This window comes from Aquarana catesbeiana, linkage group LG02 (assembly GCF_042186555.1).
Source record: "Aquarana catesbeiana isolate 2022-GZ linkage group LG02, ASM4218655v1, whole genome shotgun sequence".
In the NCBI taxonomy this organism is placed as follows: domain Eukaryota; kingdom Metazoa; phylum Chordata; class Amphibia; order Anura; family Ranidae; genus Aquarana; species Aquarana catesbeiana.
The window spans coordinates 381,372,476-381,385,881 of NC_133325.1; the positions used below are offsets into that span (position 1 = coordinate 381,372,476).

General features: G+C 39.2%; 1 protein-coding gene across 1 annotated transcript in view; it reads left to right on the top strand.

The window, feature by feature from the left end:
* Positions 1-13,406, top strand: part of LOC141128076 (multidrug and toxin extrusion protein 2-like) — a 270,507-nt gene that overhangs the window by 97,817 nt on the left and 159,284 nt on the right. The window contains exon 6 of the mRNA XM_073615141.1: positions 4,245-4,289. Within this exon, the coding sequence (XP_073471242.1) occupies positions 4,245-4,289 (45 nt within the window). The remainder of the gene's footprint in view (positions 1-4,244; positions 4,290-13,406) is intronic.

Below are 13,406 nucleotides of genomic sequence, written 5' to 3' on the forward strand. Positions count from 1 at the left end.
CAAAACCCCCCCAAATGACCCCATTTTGGAAAGTAGACACCCCAAGCTATTTGCTGAGAGGCATGTCGAGTCCATGGAATATTTTATATTGCGACACAAGTTGCGGGAAAGAGACAAATTTTTTTTTTTTTTTTTTTTTTTTGCACAAAGTTGTCACTAAATGATATATTGCTCAAACATGCCATGGAAATATGTGAAATTACACCCCAAAATACATTCTGCTGCTTCTCCTGAGTACGGGGATACCACATGTGTGAGACTTTTTGGGAGCCTAGCCGCGTACGGGACCCCGAAAACCAACCACCGCCTTCAGGCTTTCTAAGGGCGTGAATTTTTGATTTCACTCTTCACTGCCTATCACAGTTTCGGAGGCCATGGAATGCCCAGGTGGCACAAAACCCCCCCAAATGACCCCATTTTGGAAAGTAGACACCCCAAGCTATTTGCTGAGAGGTATAGTGAGTATTTTGCAGACCTCACTTTTTGTCACAAAGTTTTGAAAATTGAAAAAAGAAAAAAAAAAAATGTTTTTTCTTGTCTTTCTTCATTTTCAAAAACAAATGAGAGCTGCAAAATACTCACCATGCCTTTCAGCAAATAGCTTGGGGTGTCTACTTTCCAAAATGGGGTCATTTGGGGGGGTTTTGTGCCACCTGGGCATTCCATGGCCTCCGAAACTGTGATAGGCAGTAAAGAGTGAAATCAAAAATTTTCACCCTTAGAAATCCTGAAGGCAGTGATTGGTTTTCGGGGTCCAGTACGCGGCTAGGCTCCCAAAAAGTCCCACACATGTGGTATCCCCATACTCAGGAGAAGCAGCTAAATGTATTTTGGGGTGCAATTCCACATATGCCCATGGCCTGTGTGAGCAATATATCATTTAGTGACAACTTTATGAAAAAAAAAAAAAAAAAAAAAAAAAGTGTCACTTTCCCGCAACTTGTGTCAAAATATAAAATATTCCATGGACTCAATATGCCTCTCAGCAAATAGCTTGGGGTGTCTACTTTCCAAAATGGGGTCATTTTGGGGGGTTTTGTGCCACCTGGGCATTCCATGGCCTCCGAAACTGTGATAGGCAGTGAAGAGTGAAAGCAAAAATTTACACCCTTAGAAATCCTGAAGGCGGTGATTGGTTTTCGGGGCCCCGTACGCGGCTAGGCTCCCAAAAAGTCCCACACATGTGGTATCCCCATACTCAGGAGAAGCAGCTAAATGTATTTTGGGGTGCAATTCCACATAGGCCCATGGCCTGTGTGAGCAATATATCATTTAGTGACGACTTGTTGTAAATATTTTTTTTTTTTTTTTTTTTTGTCATTTTTCAATCACTTGGGACAAAAAAAATAAATATTCAATGGGTTCAACATGCCTCTCAGCAATTTCCTTGGGGTGTCTACTTTCCAAAATGGGGTCATTTGGGGGGGTTTTGTACTGCCCTGCCATTTTAGCACCTCAAGAAATGACATAGGCAGTCATAAACTAAAAGCTGTGTAAATTCCAGAAAATGTACCCTAGTTTGTAGACGCTATAACTTTTGCGCAAACCAATAAATATACGCTTATTGACATTTTTTTTACCAAAGACATGTGGCCGAATACATTTTGGCCTAAAAGTATGACTAAAATTTAGTTTATTGGATTTTTTTTATAACAAAAAGTAGAAAATATCATTTTTTTTCAAAATTTTCGGTCTTTTTCCGTTTATAGCGCAAAAAATAAAAACCGCAGAGGTGATCAAATACCATCAAAAGAAAGCTCTATTTGTGGGAAGAAAAGGACGCAAATTTCGTTTGGGTACAGCATTGCATGACCGCGCAATTAGCAGTTAAAGCGACGCAGTGCCAAATTGGAAAAAGACCTCTGGTCCTTAGGCAGCATAATGGTCCGGGGCTCAAGTGGTTAAACGCTGTCAGCTCCCAGCAGGATGAAATCCGCCTTGGTGTATGTAATAAAACGTCTCCCGATCTCCAAATTTCTCAAGCAGTGTTCACTCAAAAGAATAAGGGGAAGGATTCCATAGTGTAGTATGTAAATCATCGATTTTTATTAAATAATAACTCACTTACATTTCAAATTTCAGCTTTCAGAAAAAACTTTAAAAACGGCTCACTGACCCACCGATCCCGGCCGTGATCGGAAAGACAAGAAGCCGAGTAGTACCGCCTCTCTTCTCCCTAGGGAGAAGAGAGGCGGTACTACTCGGCTTCTTGTCTTTCCGATCACGGAAATTTGAAATGTAAGTGAGTTATTATTTAATAAAAATCGATGATTTACATACTACACTATGGAATCCTTCCCCTAGGGAGAAGAGAGGCGGTACTACTCGGCTTCTTGTCTTTCCGATCACGGCCGGGATCGGTGGGTCAGTGAGCCGTTTTTAAAGTTTTTTCTGAAAGCTGAAATTTGAAATGTAAGTGAGTTATTATTTAATAAAAATCGATGATTTACATACTACACTATGGAATCCTTCCCCTTATTCTTTTGAGTGAACACTGCTTGAGAAATTTGGAGATCGGGAGACGTTTTATTACATACACCAAGGCGGATTTCATCCTGCTGGGAGCTGACAGCGTTTAAAACCACCTGCAGGCACAGACTGCGTGAGGCTATTTTTGGGCTGTTATCGCTCAGCCGGGAGGTGAGAGGCTGGGGGAACCGTTTTATCTGTCTATACACCTGTTTCTCTTCACTGAGGATATGTGAAAGAATTTATTTGATCCATCACGAAGGAGATATGAATGGGATGATTGACTATTAATTTTTTTGAATTTAGAAATTACTTCTATTCACTCTGGGACACTTTATTGTTATCACATCGAGTGTGACATCTATGCTGAACACTGGTTATTTCTGATTGCTGGTGTGTTATTAGTTAGCCACCTCATTTATTTTTTGTGGAAGAAACATTGTTTACTTCATTGAAACATTTGTCCGATTTGATACACATTTTTGGGAACTTACTCTTGTATTTACTTATATTTTTTGGATGCTACACTAATATTTGCACAATATTATTTAGAGAGTGGATTTTTATAGAAAGAAATTTAGAAATTATTATTGCCTTCAATTATTTATATTTTCTACTTTATGAATTGATTTATTTACGATTTATGGAACATTTATCAATTATGTGAATTTGTGTTTCAATTGTTAGGACCTTAATTGGTTTATTTAATTAATTATTTATTTATTCACTTGTCTTCACTTTGGATGTTGCACTGAAATATCACTTGCACATATATATTTTTTAGAATTATTGCTTGCACTTATTCTTTTAGGATTATTGTGTTGTTAAAGTCACGAGCTTTATTTATTGCTTTTTATAATTTAGGTCTATAATAGGTCATTAGTTATCTGGATCTCAATTATTTAGTCCCCTCTATTAGCTGCACTCTTTGTTGCAACATTGATTTGCTATAATTCTTGGTTGCACAAAAATGGTGGAATATTAATTTACATGAACTAGATCCTTACTTGGATTTTTTCCTGGTGTGGTCATTAGTTCCTTTGTTACATAGCTTATTTCCGTTAAGGTATTATTTGTTTTTCACGTATCATAGGAATTTTTTAAATCGTTATCTGCATCTTCCTATAGGCTGTTTTTCCTCTGGATGTATATGGTTTTTTCTCCTTTGGTATCCCAGGAATACACTCATTGTTTTTAGCGCCATAGTTTCACCTCCCTTATCCTTTGTAGGTGTGCGAACATTCTTATCTGGGGTCGTTTTGTTCTGCTCCTTGACGATCTTGATTTACATTATTGTTGCTTACTTATTTGGCTTCGGCACGTAGTATATATTTTTTTAGATATTTATGCACCTTAAAACCTCGGTCAGTCTTTGAGTCTTTATTGGCTTCATTCATACATTTTTTGCATCTCAGGAATTTATTTATTTAGATTAGCGCCGCAGATTTATCCCCTTTTTAATAATTGTTTTTGGGTGTGTGAGCACTATTATTTGTGGCTGCTATTCTGTTCTTATTCGACGTTTTTTAAGGTAAATTTTAATTATATTTTTATTGTTGGCTTTTTATTATTCTTTGGTGTGCGCACAAGTACTTATTACCATTACCTGTCAACATGAGCCCTTGCCCTCACTGGTCCAGAGATCACCATTACTGGGACAAGAAGTAAGGGGAAAATCTTACACAACAGGGGCACAGACAGCAATAACATCCTACTTTGTGTTTCACTATGTATGTGCTAAATTGTACTTTATACGTTTCTATTTTTCATCACAGGCAGTATTTATTCAGCAACTGCAATTCAGATATTTGCAAGTTCAGGTAACAGTTGAATCTACATACTATAACTAAAATATTTGTTTCAGTTGCAAGCATTTTCTCCTATTTAACTTATTTTTTTACATGTGTTTATTTAGCATCAAAGTAAAGATCTTGGCTATAGAATAATTTCTTGCCCCAGTGCATTCTTTACTTCAGACACAGAATTAAAGACTTAAGCCTCGTACACACAATCAAAATTTTCCGACGGGAATTGTGTGATGACAGGCTGTTGAGGGAAAATCCGACTGCTCCAGCGGGCAATTGTTGTCGGATTTTCCACGGACAAGTGTTGGATGGCAGGCTTTAAAATTTTCCGCGGACAACGGTCTTTCTGTCGAATTTTACAAGCGCGTGTACACAAGTCCGTCGGACAAAGGTCCAAAGTACAAACACGCATGCTCAGAAGCAAGGATGAGCCAGAATCGGTCGGTCTTGTAAACTAGCGCTCGTAATGGAGAATTAACATTCGTGACACAGCAAATTATGAAATGGAGTTATTGCAAACACATTTTCAAAGGCTTTTTTTTTCTAGTGATATCAAGAATAATATTATTATGCTTGTTATTTTTTGTTTGGTGCAAGTTACCACAACACCATTATCCCATCGTTTTTAAGATCAAAGATACAACTATGTTGGTGTCCCTTGTTAATTTTACATTGTATTTTTTAAAATGTAACTGCCTACTCCCAAACTATCATTTGAAGTAAAACACATAGCCAAGTGTTATTATCCACAATTTTTTTTATTGTGCATTAAAAAAAGAAAACAAATAAAATTATACATGCTATCTGCCAATAGAACTTAACCAAAAAGCGCATTCTATGCATCCAAAAATATGGAAAATATAACAAATCAAATAATTATTATTCAACCAAAAAATAAAATAAAAGCCTCATGCATGTGTCCTGCTTCTTAATATAGGGGGTCAACAATGCCAACAGTTGTGAAAGCATGGGTCCATCATCTGGAGATAATTCCGAAAATCATCCGGATTATTCTCCTAGAGCTCCCGCAGCAAAGGCATATGACATAATTGGTCATGATTAATAAGCAACCAGTTTTTGGTCCAAGAAATCCTCCTCCTCCTGTTCCTGGACTTGGGTCAAAGCAATAACTCCAAGGCCAATAATAAATAACACGGTATCTCCTCTGATTCCGAAACATGGGTGGTTGATGAACGGCCATTCAGAAACTAACTGAAAAGCACAAAATGAAAAGCACAAAATGAAAATTGTGAATCAACACTCACCAAACTTCTACTAACACAAAATTAGCAGAAGGAGCCCAAAGAGTGGCACATGACAATTGAGCTTCCTCTTTATCGTCTCGTAGTACGTCTAGTACATCACTACGTTCGTGTTTGTTGGCCGACAATTGTGTGCTGTTTGTATGCAAGACAAGTTTTGGGCCAACGCCCTTCGGACAAAAGTCTGAGGCTTTGTCTGCGGAAAATCCGATCGTGTGTACGAGGCTATAGTCATGATAACAGAAGATTGCATACTTACCCATTGTTAGTTTTCCTTTCATGACACTTGAGCATGACAGCATACATACATGGGTTAAGTTCTGACCCTTGCCCAATAACAGGACCAGTTATACCATTATTGAAACACCCAGCACAAGACAATATTCCCGTAACTATACGCAATATGAAGCCCTGGGAGGGTTTTGTATGCTATCATTCCTAAAGCAGTAGTAAAATAAACTGGTTCTTTAGCTCATCCTCACGTTTCTGCCCCGAATCTGCTCACCATATTAGTCACGTTTGCCCAAGTCTCTGGACTCCATGTTAACCCCAAAAAATCGAATGCACTCAACATTTCCCTATCACAGTCTGAACTGCAACAAGCCTCCCTGCCGTTTACTTGGGTGACACATCATCTCCCATATTTGGGGGTACAACTCACAGCCTCATTATCAGATTTAATTTTAATTACTTACCACTACTGAGACAAGTCACCAGTCTCATGAAACACTGGTTCTCTCTTCCCTTATCCTGGCTTGGTCAGATCAACCTCATGAAAAATGTCGATATTGCCTAAACTCTTGTACCTATTCAGAGTACTCCCCATACCAGTACCATCATATTTCTTATGGTTTACACAGCGCAGAGTGATGTCCTACATATGGGGACCCACTATACCCAAATCAACGCTTTATCTTACTAAATTACGTTGAGGGTTGGGCATACCAAATTTCTCATCTTACTAATATGCAGTGCAACTCGCACAACTGCCACGCAGCAGTGGAAACATCGATATGGGTTGCCATCGAATCAATCAATTGCGACCCTATTTCTGTGGCTAATATGCTATGGCTCCAACCGAAAGACAGAGCTCACCTCTCAAACCCCATTACTAAACACTCCCTAAACATCTGGGACAAATTTAGGGGCACCCGCAATCTCCAATCCCCCACAACCCCCTACTCTCCTTCCTCGGAAATCCTGCCTTAAACCCAGCTTGGGAATCCCCTTCGGTGTTCACGGCCTGGTCTAACGCGAACCTATTCAGACTCCATACACTAGTCTCTAACAATGTTATCCATGCGTTCCCTACCTTATGCAAAACTTTTGGACTCCCTAGAACTGAACTCTTTCGCTACCTGCAAGTAAAAATATTTTATATGCCCTTCCTCCAGACGGAATCACCATTAAACCAATGACACAATTTGAACAATTGCTTCTGTAAGAATGACCCACACATCAGAGAACTGATATCACTCCTATATCAACATCTTAATGCAATCCCAAATGACGCACTACTATCTTACACCACCAAATGGACACAGGACATGGAGTGCACATTCAAGATCGCAGATTGGTCTAGCATATGGCTAGCCATCAAATCCTCCTCCCCCAATAGCTTGGCACTTGAAACCAATTATAAAGTTCTGGCACGATGGTATCTAGTACCAGTATCTAGTACCAGCGAGAATTGCAAAATTTGTCCCATCATACCCAGGGACTTGCTTTCAGGTCTGCTCTGATCCGGGCACCCATATTGACATATGGTGGCAATGCCTGGTCGCCCAAGAATTCTGGAAAAAAATCATTGCTATGGCCTCCAAAGCCTTGGAAACTGATATTATCCCCGACCTAGCCACAGCCCTTTTGAACCTTAAATCAGCTGAACTCACTCATACTTAATTCCGATTACTCATCCACCTTACCACTCCAGCCAAACAAACCATAGCCAAGGCATGAAAATCCCAAACCTTGGTTGTGGCTGAAGCCAAACACAGGATGAATAGAGCACTTGTCTTCGCCAAAATGACAGCTTTTGAAAACGATAAAATAAAGAAATTTGAAAAAATATGGCAACCATGGGTCAAGCACTGCTTACCGCCTGACTTTGACAGGTCTTTTTATTGCCTTGTTAATAAATTCATCCTACCACCTGTAGAAACATTTCTTGACACCGAACCGCACTTTCTCCCCCTCTTTCTCTTCCTCTCTCCCTCTCTCTTTCTTGTTGATCTACTAGGAGCGGGCACTGTGTAGTGACACCTACTATTCACAAACTCTCGAGGAACTCTGACCCACTGCATACCCACCTCTGGGCCTTTCACCCTTCTACTTTCCTAAATCTACCCTCAACCATCAAGCCCACAGCCATCACATGGTACCTGGGCCAATATACTGTTACCAGCTAGTAGAGATGGGCTGAACGACCCCCTGTTCAGTTAACGTCAAAACTCTTGAACATCGCAAAAAATTTGCAGCTGAATAATACATTGAAGTCTATGGAACCCAAACTGGTGCTCATTTTGAGGGCTTAGATGCAAATTATTGGGCATACAAAGGGTGTGTAGGTTCGGGTACTGTGCTGGGAGACATGTATCAATGAAAAAAAGTTTGTAAAAAACATAATTTTTAAATGAGCAGTGATTTACTGGTGTTTAAAGTGAAATAATACTTATGAAAAATTCCTTTAAATATAGTGCTGGGGGTCCTCTTAGTCTGCCTGTAAAGTGGCACATTTGTACCATCTATGGAACCTGCTGCAGCAAAAATTAAAGGTCAAAAAATGAAATTTTTCCTGCAAGCTTTCTTTATTTTATAAATAACTGCTTGGGGAGCCAGTCTGTATGATTAGGCCACAATTTAGTGCACTCAAAACAAGATTTGATGTTTTTGGGATAAATTCTGGTGTCTGTTTTTCAGACTTTGGATAGAAGTAACAGGTGCAGAAAAATTCGGCTTTGGGTGTTGGTGGTCCGTTCATACTGTAACCCTATAGAGGTACTCTTGATGAAAGCAAGAATTAGCCTTGCTGTCAAAAATTGAAATGATATGCCCAGGTCAAACAGGTGCAAAAAAATTGGGCTTTGGATTTCGGTGGTGCCTTTACACCGTAACCCTATAGAGGTACTCTTGATGAAAGCAAGAATTGGCCTTGCTGTCAAAAAAATTAATTATATGTCCTGGTCAAACAGGTGCAGAAAATTTGGACTTTGGATGTTAATTGCGTCCATGAAATCTATTCCAAAAATGTTCTTCACAATAAAATCAAAACCCACAAAGCTAGGCAGCCTAGACAGTCTTGCACAGATTCCACATTCTGAAACACTTAATCATCAACAACGCCATCAGGGGCTTGATAGCTCCTGCTAATCCAGGAATGATTAATTTTGATAAATGTCAGCCGATCAACAGAGTCTGTGGACAGATGTGCTCTTTTATCTGTTATGAAACCTCCGGCAGCACTGAATGTCCAATAAATAAATAAATATGATGCGCTAGAGTGTGCTAACTGTGCCCTAATCCTGGCACACAGAGATAAAGTGCATATACAACAGAGTATAAAATAATTTAACCCCAATATGTGCTATATCCCCCAAGATAAACAAACTTAATGTGCACAAATAAACAGTGCAGTGAGCAAGTGAAATGGTAATATCAACAAAATGCTCCAAAATGAATCAGTGCAAACCAGGTGCTAAAAGTGCAATAAACAAATAAATAATAAAATAAATAACGTTAATTCATAAATGATTCATATATGCAAACAAAAGCTGAAAAATGACATGTGCCAGCCAAAAAGTGCAGAGTGTCACACAATACATATACTTAATCGTCCATCATAAAATAGACATATATTAAACACAAAAGTCCTTAATGAAAGTGATGACAACTGTGCTTCAGTGATGATGTTTTCAAACGTGCTGCGATTCCATGTGCCACATATCATGTGATGGTGAAACAAAAGGTGACCCCCCCCAAGATAAAGCGCTCACCTTAGGGAATGTGACTAAGTCGCTAGACAGAGTCAGGAAACGCTTATGAGCCCCCCAGGGCTCAGTGTGGATCACAGGAAAACAGGCTCCAGCATAGGCAAAAAGAGAAAGGAACCATATGGTGTGATAACGTTTAAAAAGTGTTTATTAACAAGGTCAGATAAAAAACTCTCCCCCTGAAGGGGGTACTCACATTTTGAGGGTGCGTCAGTGCACCACTCATAAGAGGCATATAACCTGAGTAAAACAATAGGTAATGGATGTAGCAGTGAGGTTATGGAGACCGTCCTAGCACAGACAGCAGCTGCTGCCTAACACTCCGTCCTGGCCCCTCCCCTATGCGTCTTCGACACAGGGCATACGTGTCATCATCAGGGGGAATGTGATTGGACGGTAATTGTGTCAGTCAAATATATATAGTGTGCCAGCGGCCATCTTGCCGTAGACCGTGGACACTCTAGTGCTGGATATGAATGAAAACAATGATAATGCTCGAAAATAACATGTAGCTAATCAAACTACATCAATATGTGTGTGATGAATCCCATTACTCCTCTAACATACTAGGAAAGAGTGTAATACATATATAGTAAATATATGGTGTGTCGGCAGCCATCTTGCCATAGACCGCGGACACTCTAGTGCTGAATGTAAATGAAACAATAATGATGCTCGAAGGTAAACATACAACTACTCATATTCCATAAGTCTGTGTGTAATGGATCTCATTAGCGCACTAACAAACAAGGGAAAGGAGTGATATGAAGGAAAAAATATATAAAAAAACGACCTATATAATACTAATGCAGATCGGAGGTTAGCGGACATATCACCATATCGCTCAGTGAAACATATACCATAATATGCAACAAAAGGATACAGCATATCAATAATATAAATCATGCTAATTATCACTAATGTATCCATCAAATAAAAGCTTATTAAACAACATAATATGTCTGCCAATGACATAATATAGTTAAATGAAGTAATGACCCAATATCTAAATAATCTGAGGTAATGATACAAAAATACATGGAACCCCACATCCATATTGAATGTAAATAAACCCCAAAATCGACAATATATAAAATAATAATAAAAAAAAAAAAAAAATATTAAAAATATTAAATATAATAAAAATAAAAAAAATTAAAATTGCAATAAATGCACTAAGGTGTCTCAAAGTGACATGCAGACGCAAACGTGCAAAAAGGACTACAGCTCAAACGTACTAAGAAGTCTGTATATAGGATATCCACATAATATGGATACCCCAAATATTCAGTGCCGAATAAAAACAATTTAATGATTGCTCAGAAAACAACTCAAGTCGAATTCCTTATTTAACCTCCCTGGGAACAAAGAGCCCAATTGGTGTATCCACCAAGATTCACATCGACTAATCTCTCTGGTATAATTGCAACCCCTCCAATGTCCCTTAGGTGCCTCTAGGCCCCAAAATTGCATCCCCTTGGTGCTCGGACCATGAACATCCCTAAAATGTATGGACAAATAGTGCTTGTCAAATCCTTTGTGTATATTTCTGACATGACATAGAGAATTTTTGGATAAAGAAATCAGTAGGGTAAGAGATTACAATAGGGAAAATTTGCTAAAGGATAGACCTGATAATAGGGGTGTGGATGAAGATAGAGGTACCTGTCTAGTATTGGATTATAGTATACAAAATAAAGAGGTGGAAAGGATTATACACAAATATTGGAACGTATTGAGACAAGATATCCATCTCATAGAATATCTACCTGATAAGCCAAGGATTGTTTACAGACGAGCACCCAACTTACGCGACAGACTGGTTCATAATGTTGTGGAGCAACCCCCTTTGAAACCAAAAATGTTTTGGGATACCAAGGGGTTTTTCAGCTGAGGTAGATGTTACAGTTGTGTAAGAGTTCAAACTAATCTGAGGAGAGCTAAGGAATTCACAAACCCCCATACCAATCAAACATACACTATTAAAGATTTTATTTCTTGTGACACCATAGGGGTTGTTTTATGCGGTGAAATGCCCCTGCAATTTATTGTACATTGGTCGTACCATCCGAGCGCTGAAGGACCAGATGGAAGAGCATGTCAGAAATATACACAAAGGGTTTGACAAGCACTATTTGTCCATATATTTTAGGGATGTTCATGGTCAGAGCACCAAGGGGATGCAATTTTGGGGCCTAGAGGCACCTAAGCGACATTGGAGGGGTTGCAATTATACCAGAGAGATTAGTCGACGTGAATCTTGGTGGATACACCAATTGGGCTCTTTGTTCCCAGGAGGGTTAAATAAGGAATTCGACTTGGGTTGTTTCCTGAGCAATCATTAAATCGTTTTTATTCGGCACTGAATATTTGGGGTATCCATATTATGTGGATATCCTATATACAGACTTCTTAGTACATTTGAGCTGTAGTCCTTTTTGCACGTTTGCGTCTGCATGTCACTTTGAGACACCTTAGTGCATTTATTGCAATTTTAATTTTTTTTATTTTTATTATATTTAATATTTTTAATATTTTTTTTTTTTTTATTATTATTTTATATATTGTCGATTTTGGGGTTTATTTACATTCAATATGGATGTGGGGTTCCATGTATTTTTGTATCATTACCTCAGATTATTTAGATATTGGGTCATTACTTCATTTAACTATATTATGTCACTGGCAGACATATTATGTTGTTTAATAAGCTTTTATTTGATGGATACATTAGTGATAATTAGCATGATTTATATTATTGATATGCTGTATCCTTTTGTTGCATATTATGGTATATGTTTCACTGAGCGATATGGTGATATGTCCTCTAACCTCCGATCTGCATTAGTATTATATAGGTCGTTTTTTATATATATTTTTTCCTTCATATCACTCCTTTCCCTTGTTTGTTAGTGAGCTAATGAGATCCATTGCACACATAGACTTATGGAATATGAGTAGTTATATGTTTACCTTCGAGCATCAATATGGTTTCATTTACATTCAGCACTAGAGTGTCCGCGGTCTACGGCAAGATGGCCGCCGACACACCATATATTTACTAAGTGATATGGTTTAATATCCATTCACTCCCTATCTGCTTTTATATGTATTACACTCTTTCCTAGTATGTTAGAGGAGTAATGGGATTCATCACACACACATATTGCATAGTTGCCAACATTGTTAAAAAAAAATGTGGGACACTTTTGTGGCTGTAGGCGGAGCCGTACAATAATTAGGGGGCGGGGCATTCGTTTGTAGGCGTGGCTTAGTAAAAATTAGTAAGTGCGGCGCGCGAAGTGCGCCGCGGTGAAAAATGGGCGTGGTTTACGCGTCATAGTGGGCATGGCTTAAATGGGCGTGGCTCAAGAGGGTGTGGTTAGAGTCTGAGATGAATGAGGGATGGAGAGGGAAAGGGGGAGAGGGAAAGGGGGAGAGGGGGAGAGGGAAAGGGGGAGAGGGGGAGAGGGAAAGGGGGAGAGGGGGAGAGGGAAATGACGGGACAGCAGCCCCAGATCCTACACAATAAAAATATGTGTATTCTAGAAAGTTTAACAATCAGCAGATAAAGATACTCCAAACACCTGGTGTTAGCACTTCAATCATCCCGGCACCATGATTGTTATTGTGTCAGGATGATTGAAGTGCAGTATTTCTATTATTACATTGTAATATAAAATTAAATCATTCAACTCACCATAATGCAGAATCAGTGGGAGCCCTGAGCGTGTCACTAGCCACATCGCCTGCCCCCGGCAGAGTCCGTCCTCACATCAGGTGTCCCCGGCAGAGCCCCCCCTCGCATCAGGTGTCCCCGGCAGAGCCCCCCCTCGCATCAGGTGTCCCGGCAGAGCCCCCCCTCACATCAGGTGTCCCCC